We start from the raw sequence: 16,697 nt of genomic DNA on the forward strand, positions 1-16,697 counted from the left end.
AGATGTGTTTCACTTACTTTGATGTGAACAATTTCAAAGTGACCTGGCAGAAGGCAGATTTCAATAGATTGAGGAGAAAACACAAAGTGAGAAGGGAAAAGAAACCTCTTTGAAGAAGTGTACCTGTTGAGAGAAGGAAAGAATAATATGATATTTGCAGTAATGTGGAAAGTTGGTGGCTTTTTTTATGAGGGGAGAGAGACCTGAGCACATCTGCGTGAGGAGGGCTTTTTGGTCATGCAAATTTTGATTACATTTTCTGTTATTTATAACTAAGCTGTTACAACAAAAACAATAAAAGAAATAACATGTTTAGCAATTCATAATATTCCTGCCTTTTTGAAGGTGCTTATATGTCCACTTGCATTTTATGTAGCAAATCAAAGCATTATTTTTCTATATATTCTAAACATTTGTTAACAGTGTATATCAACAACATAGCTATTTTAATATTGTATAATATACTGTCAAGCTTGCAAACTGTAAATGATCTATTTCCTATTTATTGGACCTCTTGGTTGTTTCCAACTTTTCATAGCTGTAAATAACGCGGTGATTAACTGCACAAAGTTGCTCCAAACAAAAACAGAAAGGGTCCTCCTAAAAGATGTTCTCTGGACGCTTGCCAAAGCAAGCACTCTTCCTGCTAAAGGGCTCTGAGCTGAATTCAATAAAAATTCATGCAAAAACTGCAGGGGCTCTTTCTTTTTTTATTCTTTTATTATCCCAAACTTCACAAGCCCAATAGGTGGGTAGTTCAAATATACAGAAAGAGATCATCAAGCACCCAGATTGATGTTCAGCTGGCAGTGAGCCTAAATGTGAGCCCACCCTGGGTTAATATCTTTCTACTAACACCCAGTATACGAAATATAGCAGAAGGCCTCAATCACCTTCCTAATTTTACTTATTTATTTTTTATATTGGAAGAAATGTTGCTGTCCTTAATACCTTCCTTGCCATTGCACTCTAAGTAAAATAATCAACTTCCCTTGGAGGGCCAAGTGTGCTACCAGAAAATATTTTCCATTTGAGCCGATAGCAATTGTTGCCAATCTGCTAAACAAATCCTTTCTGTGAATCACTGTCATATTTCTGGCGAGAAGCTTTTTGAGAGGAAAAGTTTTTACTGCTTTTGCGGTGGTCAGCTGAAACTCACCATGTTTAAAATAAGAGTATGTTATACCTTTTTCACTGTTCGTCTCGTGATTAACCTCTCTGTCTCTGAGATCACCCTTCTATTATTCATACTGGTTTAAGATGATGAAGGCATCTTCTTCTCACATTGCAGGGCTAGTGCAAGTATGATAGTCACCTACAAAAGACAAGGAAGAAGTAAGTAATGCCTTTACATATAATGTCTCGTTCAATTACTTGTAAAGATTCTGTTTTACAGATACGGAATCAGGGCAGTTAAGTAATGTGCCCTAAATCATAGAGCTCATCCATTTATTTGGGATTAGAACCCAGGTCTCTATATTATCAAAGTACAGCTCTATATTTCATCCCTCAAGACGTCCTTCCTCTGTCTTCCCCAGTGGTGTTGACTTTTCAGGAAATGGTCCCTATTGCTCTTCCTAAGTCTTTTTTTTAAAGGGCTTACTATACCACCTGGCACAAAATAAGACTTTGATAAATGGTAGCTATTATTATCAATAAAAACACCTCACTGGGTGCAAAAATAAAGTAGATTTGGCATTTAGAGTTAAGTTAGAGGAGATAATGGAGAAGAGGTGACTTCTGGCTGACCCTTGAGCGGGACCCAGGCAATTAGAATCTCTTCACCTCCTCCCCTGTCCTTGGGAAATGCAACCTGCCTGTCCCCACAGTGGGAGCTCTTCCAACGGCATAGCCTTGAGTGAGGTGTTGAGGCCATCTACATGGTGTTTGTGACTTAACCCACATAAGGCCTCTTAAGATTCTGGCAGGCAGGTGTAAAGACCTACTTGCCTTGTGGCCACCACAAGTGGGCAGGCAGCAGCATGGGCTCAAGGGGAGGAGGAAGTAATGGTGCTGCTCTTGTGGATGGCAGGACCACAGATATGGGGAATCCAGGGCTGCACAAGAAGAATTCCTGAAAGCAGACAGAGGGCATCAAAAGAGTCTCTCTGCTGTTGGAAGAACTGTAGTTACCAGGTGGGGTTTTATTGGCAGAGTCCTGCTCGAAAGATGCCAACTACGTCCCAACCCCAGAGAAACCAAAACAAGGGGCTGGAACCAAAAGAGCCACTAGGCTCCAAGAACGAATGGGGAGCTCAGTGTCCAAACAGGGTCTGACTGAGAGTGGGGTTCCAACTGGAAGCTGAGTTATCCACCTGATACAGGCTCCCAGAATCCCACCTGTCAAGACTTTCCAAAGGTTCCTGCCAGCCAACAGTCGAAAGAAAACTAATGATTATATCTGCACCATGAAATGACTACTTGCAGGGGGGAAAAGCACCTATACGCACAAAACTGTACTTTACTATGTTGGGGCTTGTACATCTCCAAGAGCCTGCTGAAATTTTATGCAAAATTTAGAAGAGTGCATGCTTTTTTATGGGGAAGGAATCCATAATTTTTACCAGTCTCAAAAGGGCCCACGATCCACAACCTCGCAAGGACAAAGGATCAATGCTTTAAACAAATGCTCTTTTTTAAGCAAAACTACTACAATCTACCTCTTTTCTTGGTCAAATGTTTGATGAGTTGAGATGATATGTTCACCTTCTATGGCAGAATTTTCTCAAACATGGGCTTCCAATTATCATTCTACCTTCCCATTTGCTCCCCTCCTTTTTCAAAATATGGATTCACCAATTTATGGTCCACTAATGACCCCCGTTCTTACTACATGGCTAAGTGTTTAATAAGTCTAAAATCTTTCTAAAATCATATCCATGGGTTCCTATAGGGTGGAGGGTATTGTATGTCATCCTGAAGCTGAGGGAAGTGCCTGATCTTCTCCCCTTGCTTCAATCTTCCCCACTGCCTGGGCCTGGCAGGTCTTTTACTCCCCCTCTTGATTCTTCACAGCTTAGCTCAAGTTTCATATACTCTCTGGAAGCTTCTGGGATAACTTGAGCCTGTGGAATTCTCCCCATTCTCCAAAGTCTATACCACCATTAATTGCTGGGATGTGGGGAAATAGGTTCTACTTACATAAATGGGTTAGAAAAAAGCTTAGGGTGGAAAGCCGCCACCATGGGGCGAAAGTGCTGAGGTTAGGTAGTGAGATATTGTAATAGGATCACAAGTAACTTGTTATATCACCTGCAGGAAATTACTTTCCATCTGGTGACAATGTACCTTGATCACAAACTCCACTTGTCACGCCCCCCACCCCCCAGGATCCTTTGCTTCTTACTCACACAAGTTAATGATTACTAACTGACTACTTTCTCCATACTCACAAGTGTAAGATCTTGTTGTCTTCACGCTACCCACATGGGTAATATGTTGTGAGCTCAATAAATACAGAGATGAAATGCCCGTTTGGGGCCCCTGTCTCCTCTCGGACATGAGCGTCTCTTGTATTCAATTCTGCATCCACTCTCTTGTTGCACAAGAGAGAACTCCAGACTCATAGTCAATGACACTGGAAAAGTTGTGCCAGTCAGTCTTCAGGTTGTAGAGCAGGCTTTCTCAACCATGGCACTACTGACATTTTGAGCTGGATAATATCTCCTTGTGGACTGTGTCCCCTCTCCCAGTATGATGACCCCAGTGTCTACTAACATTTCCAAATGTCTCCTGAGGGACAAAAATCACCTCTGGTTGAGAACTGCTGTTGAAGCATGATCCCCATGTATCAGCCAATGTGCTAGACTGTACAGACTTTATTCATGGTCATACCCTATTTTGCTACCTTCATCTTCCTTTACTTTTGTTCACTCATTTAGCCTTAAGTTATTTTACTGCACCTTTAACTTTACAAAGCACTTTGAACCTTTTGTTGTTTTGTTTTACAGGGCAGGTAGTATAAAAACAAATACCCATTGCTTCTTTTAAACTTTGCCACACATAGCCCATGGAAGTAAATATTAGCATTGCCTTTTAAACAAACACTAAAGACTAGAGATCTCTGTTCAATAACTGAACTAAGGACTAAATAACAAGCATTAGAGAAGCAAAGACTCAGTCCATATTTTCAGAGCACAAAGCTATTTTGTCTCCATAGACTAATTCTTGTTACTGTTCAGCTGTATTTTAGCTTGCAGAACTGGGAGCTCGGAGCCTGGAGCCTGCTTCGGATTCTGTGTCTCCCTCTCTCTCTGCCCCTCCCCCGCTCATGCTCTGTCAAAAATAAACATTAAAAAAATTTAAAAAGCATTCGAAGGGGCACCTGGGTGGCTCCGTCGGTTAAACGTCCGACTTCAGCTCAGGTCATCACCTTGTTCGTGGGTTTGAGTCCCACATCGGGCTCTGTGCTGACAGCTTGGAGCCTGGAGACTTCTTCGGATTTTGTGTCTCCCCATCTGCCCCTCCCCTGCTCTCGCTCTCTCTCTCAAAAATAAATAAACATTTAAAAAGCATTTGAAGAAAGGCAATCTCGATAAATGGACTTCTGAAAGGAAAAAGGACATCAACAAAGACATGTGTTGCATTTTCTGTCCAAAGGCCAGTTTCTCTCCTCCGATTTTGGTTGGCTGTCATGATGAGAACATTGTGTAGCACAACCAGAATGTCTGCTGAGGTTTCAACTGTTTTACAGTCCAGGCAATTTCACACTTTCAATCACAACTGCAGTTCAATGAGGTCAATGTTTTATAGCTAATGAAACTAAGGTCCGGTGTCTAACTGACACTACCAATATTCAGTTTCAAGTCCATGCAATTTCCATCGAAGCAGAAGACTCTGATATGTCTAAAGCTTTCCAATTGTGGTCAGGAAGTTTCCACTTTAGAGCAAAAATAAATCTTTATTACAGTTAAGAAATATAAATATCACTATATTTAGAGGACAACTGTTAAATTAAGGCTTCTAAACTACCACATGCGGATTGAAGCTTAGAGTACTTGCCCCAGAGAGATAAGATTTCTGAAAGCTGGAAAGTAACTTAGAAATTATTTTACAGAACATGGTGAGTTTATTGGTCTCACAACACACAGATTCCTTTCTCCTTTTTTAATTGAGAAGCAGCAGGAATAGTAGAAAGCCCTGAACATAGTGGAATCCAGATTTATCTTTATTAACTAGAACCCCAGGTATGCTATTTCACCTCTGCCGGCCTGTTTTTACTTTAATGAGAGGTGGACCAGGTGACCTTCCAGCACTAACGTTTTGTGACTATCATGCTTACCTTATCCTTACAGGAAAACCCCAAATAAGAAAATCAACGTATTACACCCATAGATTAACCTTAGTCATTTTTACTTCAGAATTGCAGTGACTTTTCTCTCAGCCGTAGCTTCCAAATGATGGTCTCTCACCCTGTTCCACAGAGTGAGTAGCAGAGGCAACAGTGCAGTCAAGGATGTAAAAACCTCTACACCAAAAAAATCTAAATTATCTCAAGTTTTTGAAGGTTTTTGTTTCTTTGTGCCAGTGTGCCTCTGTAGATTCTGTTCTACCTTAAAATTAAAAAAAAATCTTGGGGCATCTAGGTGGCTCAGTCGGTTAAGTGTCCAACTTCAGCTCAGGTCATGATCTCATGGTTCCGGAGTTTGAGCCTCATGTTGAGCTCTGTGCTGTCAGTGCAGAGCCTGCTTCTGACCCTGTCCCCCTCTCTCTGCCCCTCCCCTGCTTGCACTGTCTCAAAAATAAACATTAAAAAAAAAAAAAGAAAAAATCTCATAAGCCCCTCCTCCACTCTCATAGCAAGGTACGGCATGTTTATTTATAGAACATGTGTTAGCTGTTTCCTCACAGCAAACATTTTACGATTTGTGTTCAGAAAAAGAAGACTTGAGTGATACCTAATATTTATATACTCTTTTCTACATTCCAAATACTGTTTACATGTTCTACGTATTATGAAGGCATTTAACCCTCGGGGAGGTCTAAGAAGTAGGTACATGTATCCTTTACTATTCAAATCTATTCAGTTCCTGGATTCAGTGGTTAGAGGTCAAATAAAGGTCAGCGAGCAAGTCTGGATGCTGTGAAATTGCATCATCTGAATCTACTTTTGCTTCCCCACTTGGGATGTTGAAAGGCTGAGGCTTAAATAAAGCTTAAATAAAGTAAACCATGCCATAGAAAAGTGCAAGGGTTTAGACATGGAGAGCTTACACAGGGTTATCTATCCCGTTATCTCCACCTCACAGACCAGCAAACTGAAACACAGGTGGGTTTAAGAAAACTGCCTAAGGCTTTGTTGCTCCTATGAGGCACAGCCAGAAAGCTTATCCAGGCACTAAGCACCAAAGTCAATGTCTCGCTTGTGCTTGGCTGCGCAGCTTAACTTTATTTTCCTTTGTGGATGGCGGTGTCTCCACACATACAACACATGTTGTTCTCCTGGAAATGTCTTTGGGGAGGTTAGCCAGAGTTCCCATCCTCTGCGAGCTCAATTTGTCACCAGACTTTGATTGTATGTTCTATTAGCACGAATGTAAACAAGTTTTAGATTATGAAACTTGTTTTTTGTACAGCTTAAGAGTTTAATTCCATGGCTTGAAGAATCATGGTATTCCATGCAGTCACCATTTTTAATAAATTCTGCCACTGTGGATGAGGTAGTGATCCCTGTCATATAGAAACAGAAAGGCACCTGGGTGGCTCAGTCGGTTAAGTGTCTGACTTCAGCTCAGGTCACGATCTCAGTTTGTGAGTTTGAGGGCATCGGGGTCTGTGCTGACAGTGTGGAGCCTGCTTTGGATCCTCTGTCCCCCCACTTCTCTTTCCCTATCAAAAATAAACATTAAAAAAACAAAACAAAATACCTTATTTCTTTTCTCTATGGCCTCTGGTTCATCAAACATCCAGGGAATAATTTTAGGGTTAGTCATTATTTGCCCTTATCATAAGGGTTCTTAGTTTTTTTTTTAGTTGAAATACACTCAAATTCTTATTTTTTAAGTACTTACATAAGTAATAACATGAGTCTAACTGAAGGGGCCAATGATGAAAACTGCTAAGCACACATATATGTCACCTAAACACTGATTAAAAACTTAAAAAAAAATTTAATAATTTCCATATTTTCTTGATTTTTACAATTGAAAAATAAATCTGTGTTCTCACAAAGAGTTTTAAAAATATAGCATGTTTGAATTACAAATGATTAACAAAATCCTGCATTTTGTTCCTGCATAGTAAAGTAGGCCAGAAGTCAATGGGAAGGTATATTCAAATCAAAGGCAGTTTTCATTCTAAAGGCAAAAATCTTCATAGGAATTGATTTGTAATCTTCTGCAATTACTGCTATAAACGTCTCCATCTGTGATACACCAATCCCCTCTCATGACCGATGGAAGTCAGTAGGAATTGCTGGGAGGCATACCCTACAATTTAGGAATTGGTGTGGCTGCCACTGCTATGCTTTCAATTGCACACTCATCGGTTCCTCTGCGGATCCGGAAGTAACCATCTTCGCCCCAGCCAATGCCCCAGCTGTTTTTAACAATCCAGTAATCCATCCCAGACACTGGGTCAGTGCCATAGCCCACCAGCAAGACGGCATGATTAGTCAGCTCAAAGGGGTTGAAAGGGTCTCTCAGACCAGTGTGGTAGTAGATCCCCTTGCGGTAGTGGAGGAAGTCATTGTAGACTTCAAAAGCAACTGCCATGGGCCCGTGGTGGACCAGTTCAAGCTTCATCAGGGCTTCGTTGCAGCCTCCATAGAAACCTCCCACATAGTGGTACTCGGAGGAGTAGTAACGGACGCAGTCCTCCTTCGGTTTGCATGGAGAGTCTGTGCCTGTGTAGGGGAAGCATGCCTCTTCCACCAGCCCAAAATCTTGAGCGTATTTTCCTGCAATGAGGTAGGGGAAGCCACCATCACAGCCTGAGGATGAATAACACACATTAGAAAGAGGCAGAGGAGAAAGTGTCCCATTTCCTATTTTTCCTTTTCTACTCCATTAATTTTTTGTTACCCCCAAGAGTTGTTCTTAGTTTAAATGCTACTTCATTCATCTATTAGCCACATAAGCTAACTACCCTCTCATCCCCATATAATTAACAGACATTTATTTGGCACCTGACATCGAAGGTAGCTATAATAGCACAGTGGTTGAGTGGGGAGGCTCTGAAGCCTGACTATGTAGTGAAGTTCAGATCCAAAACTGTGAAGAATTTAACTTCTCCATATCTCTGTTTACTTATCTGTAAAATATGGATAGGAATAGTACCTTCCTCGTAGCACTGGTTACTACATGTAAAAGCAATAAAAGTTGGCTATTATTACCATCATTGTTAAATAGCCAGACACCACAATGTGGCTCTTCCTGAAGGAAGTCTTCTCTGACTACCTACTGCAAAAAAAAGTCTAAATCAGGTCCCCATCACCTGCCTCCAGTCCTTACCTTATTATAAACATCCATTAACGTGTATTTTTTCTTCACCGTTCTTTTCATTACTTAATTTCTACCTTCCTCACTTAAGTGTAAGGTTCATGAGGATAAAGGACTGTCTTGATACTTACAGTTCCCAGGGCTTAGAAGTTACAATGTTGGGGTTTAATAAGTATTTCAAAAAGAACAAGAGGCTCAATGACAAATAATCATTCCTGGCAGTTTCACTCTCTACTGGCCCAATCTGGTGTTGACAGAAAACTTTAACCTGAGAATGTTTCACTGTCAATCAGTTGCAGCTGGGCTTTCTACATAGATTACCCATGCCCTGTTCTGAAAGCCCACTTTCAGAATTTTAGTTTCCTCCTAGAGAGAAACCAGTGTTAGTATGGTTTTAATACAAATTACATTTTGGGGTGAGACTTTAGCTGGAACTGAAACTTTACTGTTTAGAAGCGGTGTGGCCTTCAAAATATTACAGAACAACTTTGTGTCTGTCCTGTTTGTAAACAGGGATATCTACTTCTCAAGGTTTCGAGCATTGTTAGATAATGTCCATAATAGGCTCCTAAGAGCTAGTGCGCATTCAGTACATAGTAACTAGTGGCATTTTGCTGAATGGTGCAGTGAATTCCATGAGAATCACTCATGAATAAGTGATAGGGCCAGAACTTGCACCTAGGTGCTCTGACTACAGACAGTGTGCTCTCTACTACACTATCCTTTTACCTTTGCCAACAATGGCCTACCACACCCAGGTAAAAAGGGCTTGAAATACATCACTTACCTTGAGCATACTGGCTGCAAGAGACAACCTCCTGAGGGCTCAAGATTGGGGTCTGAGTATTGTTGGTTAATATACGAATTCTTGCTTCTAGCATACCCATGGAAGCAAATGAGTAGCAGCTGCCACAAGATGCTGGTGATGGAAAAGCAAGATATATAACCCAAGAGAACTTTGAAGCACTTACAAAGAAACACAGAAATATGTGAGTGGAGAGATACAATTAACATATTTATATTGTGTGCTGCTGTTGTGATAAGAATCAGCCCAATATAGAAGATTCAATAGACAAACACTATTAACCTTATAGACAAATGTTAAGATGTCAGCTTTCAAAAGGCCAAGGTTACTCTATGGGGCTTTCCGTGAGAATATTTTAGGAGGCAAAACAAAGCAAAATGAAACCAAAAAACTCCTCTAATCTCTGAAAAGAATTTGGTACTATTCCTGGTAATCAAGAAATAATGTATGTCTGTAGCATTCTGAGCCATTCAGTTGAGAAAAACTATGAAGGGACACATGTGAGCTGAGCTTTTAAATATCTCCAGAGCAGCATTTTCTAAAGCTACTTGTTGGGTGGAATTAACACTAAGAATGGCTCAGGTATGGGTGTATTATAGAAAGTTCAATTTAACCAGGGTCAAGGAGACAAAATACAACAAAGTCCAAGAAAAGGTAAGAGAGTAATTATAATGACAGATATGGTATTTAAGGTGACCAATGAGGAAGTAAAGGTATAAGGAATATGGAGGTAATGAAATTGAAAACAGACTGGTTCTAAGGGGAAAAGGGTAAGAGCAATACAGTCATGGTCCCCTGAGAAGTGTCACCCAGAGGAAAGAGGAACACGAAAAGTAGCTGGATAGAGGTAAGGGAGAAGGGAAAAGAGCACTGCTTTATTTAATACCTGGATGTCCTGGTGAAGACATTAATTTATTAAGAAGCAAATGCTAGGGATATAGTTGCTCTTTCAAGAGAAAAAAATGTTTTATTATGAGGTAATTTATATGAACAACATCATTTTTCTACATTTCTTTAACAGGTGTGAGTAAACACATAAATACATTTAAGAAAATATGGCACATGTGACAAAAATGGGATTTCAACTTGTTACATTCTAGGAAAAAATGAACATAGTTTTAGTATCTCTATTATACAGCCTCTTTCACCTCTGCCACTGACACAAATTCTACATAGAGTTAGGCTTGCAACAAATCAAAAATATTGGTATAAATGTAGTTACACACAATTGATATTATTCAACGTACTAATATATTATTTACCAAATTATTTGAATGGTGAGCACTCCCTTATGCACTAAAATAAGATGAATAGACAATATTACATTAAAAAAATCCATTTCACATAAAGAGTATGTTGCCTTCTCTTTAATAAACCTGAAATTAGTAAAATTTAGTAACTGCCTTCCTTAGAGAGAAAAGTATCCAAAACAACATTATGTATTAGATTACTATCTATCGGGACACTGTTCTTCCCTTTCACCAGGTGATGTTGATTCACAATTGTCCCTGAGTACAAATGAAAGCCAGGATACTCTATGCTCAGCCCCTAACATCCTACACTCCAGCTGAATTACTTATACCGTTTTCCTCAAACTGAACTGTGAATTTCCATGAGTGTACATAAGAAATGTGCCTTCTTCATCTAGCTGCCTGATGCAATCAAGAAACTCAATGCGTGTTCGTAGAAAGAACATTCCAGTTACTAACAAGTGGATATAGATTTACATCCAGGGGAAAAAAAGTGACTTCATTGGTAGTAGTCAACCTTTACTTGTTTCTAAGCTATAAGGGAGGCAGAAACCTAGACTTTACTGTGAGTCCTCTCCAGTAGTTAAACAATACCACATGTCCTTGACTAGAGTCCATTAGAACTCTACTACCCTTTAACTGCTATCATTTCAGATGTTTCCCAAACTTCTCCCTATAAACATCTCAGATTTATCCATACCATATACTGCTTTTACTGCTAAGAGATCTCCTAAATGATGAAGATTAGGACAAACACTTGGAAGAGGATCTTGAATTCACCTGGTGTAGTACCCACTTGATAATGGGTATGTTGAAACTCAGAAAGAAGCAATGATCTGTTCAAAGTCACAAAATGAATAGATGGCAGGTGCTAGTATCTAAGCGTCTCCTAAGGCAGGTTGTGTTCTTTTCAGTTCATATGTCTGCATCTCCTTGAAAGAATTTTCAAATTTTCTTTCCTGTCATCAAGTTACTAAATAGGCCAAAATTAACTTGAACATTTTGTTTTTGAAACCATCTAAATAATGTTATCCTTGGGACCCCTCTTTCAAATGATAGAGTGTCAGAGAACTAGATCAGCAACAGTAAATAGATAAAGCCAGTGTTCTTTTCAAGGTACACTTGTAATAAATAACATCCCAAGAATAGGGAAATGGCCCCATTTTGATCATCCAGCATTCTTGGGCCATGGGTATCCACAGAAACAATGACTCTTGGTACTAACCATTGAACCTTCATCTGACCATCTAGCACTGTGGAAGCGATAGGCCACATGTACATTCAAAGGCTCAGAATGTGCTGTTAAGAGAGAGAAACTGCAGCAATGAGGTAAGGACACAACCTTCTTCAAGCCATTGACACTCCCAGAATAATGTGTCAGCTGCCAAGGAAATTAATGCCTTTTAAAAAGTTAAGACTAAAATGTAGATTTTAAAAGAACCATTATTCCTTAAGACTACAAGGCAACAAAGAATTAAGGGGGTCTGACCCAGACACAGCTTTGCAGTAATCAAATTTCCACCAACTCAAAGAGCTAATGTGATTTCCATATGGTTTAACTATGTTCGGCTGCCCCTTCCCACAGTGGAGGACACACTGAACTAGTAAGGAATCAGGAGTCTTCCCCATCCCTACTCCATGACTCAGCTGTGTGACTCTGGGCAAGTCACTGGACCTTTCTGGCACTTCCTTTTTATCTTGTATGTAAAATGAATAGCATGGAACAATTTCAGGCCCTGTGTACAGATGGTATTTAGAACAAGACTTAAATGAACTAGGTTTTGGACATTAGAAAAACACTGCATTCCCTAACTAATGTGACCTGAGAGACACCCCCTTTCCCTTTTGAAGGTGCAATAATAAAGAGAGCACATAAGAGGGAAGAACAAAGAAAGTCCAAGTCTTCCAATTTCCTAGTTTCTCTTCCCTCTCACACTTAGACATAAATCTAGCCACACAGCTGGTGCTTAAAGCAGCCTTCAAGTGTCAAGATAAAACCTCATTTTCCTCGCAATATTCCTTTTGTCACTCACCTTGATTTGCTTTCTGAATACAGCAAAGTTGTGAATTACCTTAACTTGGGTAATTTTGAATTCTGGGTCACCTAGAACACTGGTGTTCCTAATGTTAGTGGAATTTTCCAAGTAGCCCAGTTTCCCAGAAGAAAAAATAATTAATTTTTTCCCCAACCCAAAGTAAAGACAACCAAAAAGGAAGTCAAAAGAGGAACCTTTAAAAATTGCCCGTGTCTGTACAAATCATATTTATAGCACTCACAGAATATAGAACATGGGAGACAATGGTTTTTACCAAGCTATGAGAAAACCAGTGTCAAAGAATTCGGCTTTAAAAACTCTAATTTCCTTCCCTTGCATTACTGTCTCATCACCAGTCAATTGTGTCTTTCTGGAAGTGAGTGGAACTTTTCTTTTCTTTTTTCCTTTTGTTTTTTAATTTTAAAAATTTTTATGGCTTATTTTTGAGTGAGAGAGAGAGAGACAGACAGACAGACAGACAGACAGCACTAGCAGGGGAAGGGCAGAGAGAGACACAGAATCCGAAGACAGGCGAAGACAGGCTCCGGGCTCTGAACTGTCAGCACTGAGCCAGACATGGGGCTCGAACTCATGAACCATGAGATCATGAGCTAAGCCAAAGTTGGATGCTTAACCAACTGGACCACCCAGGAGCCCTAAACTTTTCTTTTGACCTTCTCCTATGCCCCCAGCAAATTTTACAAACACTACAAAAGCAGTTACCATATTATATTTTAATGTTTTTGGCTTGCAGATCTTACTAAACTGCAAATCCCTAGGACAAGAGCTATATCAATTAGTCTTTATATCCTCAGCCGTTAAAAAAAAATTGTAACACATTTGATGCTCTATAAACACCCTATAATACGGCAAGAACAACCATGTGCCAGGCCCTCAATAATCAACACTTGACGTGCAGTATTTACGTAATCCTCTCAGATAAATATAGAGCATCTCTTTGATGACAGAGTAAATTTTAAGCCTCTCTGGACATCAGCCCTTTAATTTCACTCTCCATTCATTTCTCGATTACTTGCAAAGTTCTCTCATCCCCCATCCCTCCTTTCCAAAGAAGCCCTCCCCAGGAAAGAAAAAGTAGGGGACAATTTTCAGGATCTCTTTCTCTAGAGCTGAAGAGTCCCAGAACAACTTGTGAAAGGAAAGACAAAGAGATGAGACCTCTGATGTCATTTGGAGTACAGGAACCTTGCTGGCTGGCTGCTCTAAGACCTGCTCAAAGCTGTGTACACTCAGAAGACTTTGCCAGGATTCAGTGAGGATGGAATTAAAGGGCTGGTGGTGAATGCTGAGAAGTCAGGCTGATTATCATGGAATTTCTAGGAAAGGGGAAGAACAATTTATTTTGGGGTGTTATTAACTTATAATCCTCTCAGAAGACACTAATCAGAATGTTTCCAGACAGCAAATACTACACCTATTTTACAGTAACAAATCAGTCGTGTGTACTGTAATTATCTTCAAAATGAGCTTAGAAGCAATAAACCTGAGTATGGTATGAATGATTCTCCAAGTCACTGTTGGCTAAAATTAGGGTAACAAGATAATTTGCTATCAAGCACTATTGGAGGAAGAGTTATTCAATCTACTCATATTGTATCAAATTTCTGAAAATAATGGATAAAATGCAATTATGATGATACTTTTGGTAAAGCTGGGCTCCACAAGGTCACCACTCAGGAAGCTTGGTTAATACTTACCATCATATGTCCTGTTGGCAGAAAATGAATTAAAAAGGTCCTTACACAGCTCAAAAAATCTACTGTAACAGAAAAAAAAAATTAAGGATCTATTTTTCTGGGCTCATACAGTAACTAAAAACTAAATGGTGGGGAGCAGAGGGTGGAATGTGTAGGGGCAAATGGCCAAGGCAGATTCCACCAAAGCACTTACAGAAGGAAGACCAATTTCAATTCTGTGCAGTTCTTTGTTTCTGCATGAGTCTCTCCTACTGGGGAGAGCAGATGAGCTTGTCTTACCAGTTACTGATTAATCTCATTAGCTGCCTAGAAGTACTTGGAGAAGGCTACTATAGAAATGCTGGGCTCAGCTGGAGATTATCTATTATCTCTGATCTGTCGTGGATAAAAAAGGAAGGAGTGGCCATTGGCTATATACTTTCCATTTCTTTACTAAAGTGGATCGTGCCTGTTTCATCCCTGTATCCCCAGAATCAACCCGAGCGCCTGGTATATAGTAAGTGTTCAGTATTTCAGAATGAATAAATGAAAAATCAGACTTTTTTTTTTTTACCTTGGTTTCTAACAGGAGTAACAAAATTGGTACCATGAACATTTCTCCAGTCCCAAGATGCTGGCAAATGTAAAAGCTTTTCATGTATTTCAGCAGTCAGTGGTGCAGGTTTGGGTCTAGGACAGAAATAATACATTTGACATCAACATATATTCATTCCTTTGAGGATGATTTCCTAACCCTTAATTCCATGATTCCAACTACACGGCTGCCTAGAATCTACATTCAGGCCCAAGGAGCACTTGTCCTATCAATGTTTCAATTATACAACAATGTGTCCACTAGGCCTGTTTCAACTACACAACTAAGTTCTATAAATGGCTTTACAAATGGCTTTTACAATTGGTTTCTTTTTCAGGGTTAGCAACTTTCTTCTATGAAAGGACCCTGGTTATGTACATCACTGAGATGCTATTTTTAGTATATTTCAATAGCTGCATTTTCTTAAACAGATTGTGACTAAGAAAGTAGACACATGGGAAGTTGAAGATGGCCTACAAAGGATACAGAGAAAATACAGGAACTACAGAGGTTTGACTCAGGAGATGGTTAGTGGTGATGGTGAGGTGGTTACAAAAGAAGTCAAGTAGCACAGAGATTAGAGATCAAGTCAAGTAGACGACTGGCTCCATAAACAAGATGAAAATGCTTCATCAATACAGAACTGTGCCTTATAGGATAAAGACCACTCACACAGCAGCGTCTACCCACCAGCCGCCAACAAAAACTCACTTCTATGCTCCAGCAACTCTTTAGTTAGGGCACTACTATTACACGGTGATAACATGTATCTTTCTGATTATACACTATGTGAATTTCTCATTCAACTTGGCATTGCCATATCACACTGTTCTAACTTTTCAGTGCTCATCCGGTTTACCAGGTTCCAATTTAGTTACTGGCAAAGATTATTTCTGGGCTTCTTCATGTCTTCTGCAACTATTCCCAATCAATTCCCTCTCTCACTTCTTTTAGAGATGATGTGAGTCAATGCTAGGACACAATGGAAATGAAACAGAGGAAGAGGAAAAACAAAAACCACTCGTTAATAGCAATCATAACCTTCTGAAACTGTAAAGATAGCATATTCCATAAAGAAGTATCAATTTTTCACTAAAATATTAACTAAGCCAGGACATTGCTTGGAAACTCTACGCGACAAGGAGATGAACTTGATGTGATCTGTGAACATATGAAAGACTGTATTAAGAGACATGAAACATATGGGGCGCCTGGGTGGCTCAGCTGGTTGAGCATTTGACTTCGGCTCAGGTCATGATCTCATGGCTTCTGAGTTCGAGCCTCACGTCGGGCTCTGTGTTGACAGTTCATAATCTAGAGCCTGCTTCAGATTCTCTGTCTCTCTCTCTCTGTCCCTCCTCCACTCACACTCTCTCTCAAAATAAATAAATAAACATAAAAAAAAGATATGAAACAGAGCAATTACAATAACACAAAGAATTTGTAAGTTATAAAACATACAACTTAGATAATGTCAATGGAATGACCAAGGTACATAAAAAAGCTATGCACCGCGAAAATTTTAGGGCAGGAGAAAAAAACAAATCAAGAAACAAATCTTGGATATTTCTTTCAAGATTTATAAGTAAAAATTAGGTGTGAACAATTTTTGGAAGGAAATAAAGTTTCCATGATTTTGCACTGCAAGGATAAAAGATTCAATCAATCAATACATATTAATTGTCCTGTATATACTTGAGAATACAGTAAGTAATTTGAAAGATTAGGGGCGCCTGGGTGGCGCAGTGGTTGAGCGTCCGACTTCAGCCAGGTCACGATCTCGCGGTCCGTGAGTTCGAGCCCCGCGTCAGGCTCTGGGCTGATGGCTCGGAGCCTGGAGCCTGTTTCCGATTCTGTGTCTCCCTCTTTCTCTGCC

The 16,697-nt window shown here is 39.8% G+C and overlaps 1 protein-coding gene across 1 annotated transcript in view; it reads right to left on the minus strand.

Annotated features, from left to right (window-relative positions):
• Window positions 1-7,089: 7,089 nt before the first annotated feature.
• Window positions 7,090-16,697, minus strand: part of CTSC (cathepsin C) — a 37,579-nt gene continuing 27,971 nt past the window's right edge. Inside the window, exons 5-7 of the mRNA XM_015064048.3 lie at window positions 14,801-14,916; window positions 9,226-9,357; window positions 7,090-7,930 (exon numbers count right to left, since the gene is read on the minus strand). Coding sequence (XP_014919534.2) covers window positions 7,428-7,930; window positions 9,226-9,357; window positions 14,801-14,916 — 751 coding nt within the window. The 3' untranslated portion in view covers window positions 7,090-7,427. The remainder of the gene's footprint in view (window positions 7,931-9,225; window positions 9,358-14,800; window positions 14,917-16,697) is intronic.

This window comes from Acinonyx jubatus, chromosome D1, assembly GCF_027475565.1.
Source record: "Acinonyx jubatus isolate Ajub_Pintada_27869175 chromosome D1, VMU_Ajub_asm_v1.0, whole genome shotgun sequence".
Taxonomy (NCBI): domain Eukaryota; kingdom Metazoa; phylum Chordata; class Mammalia; order Carnivora; family Felidae; genus Acinonyx; species Acinonyx jubatus.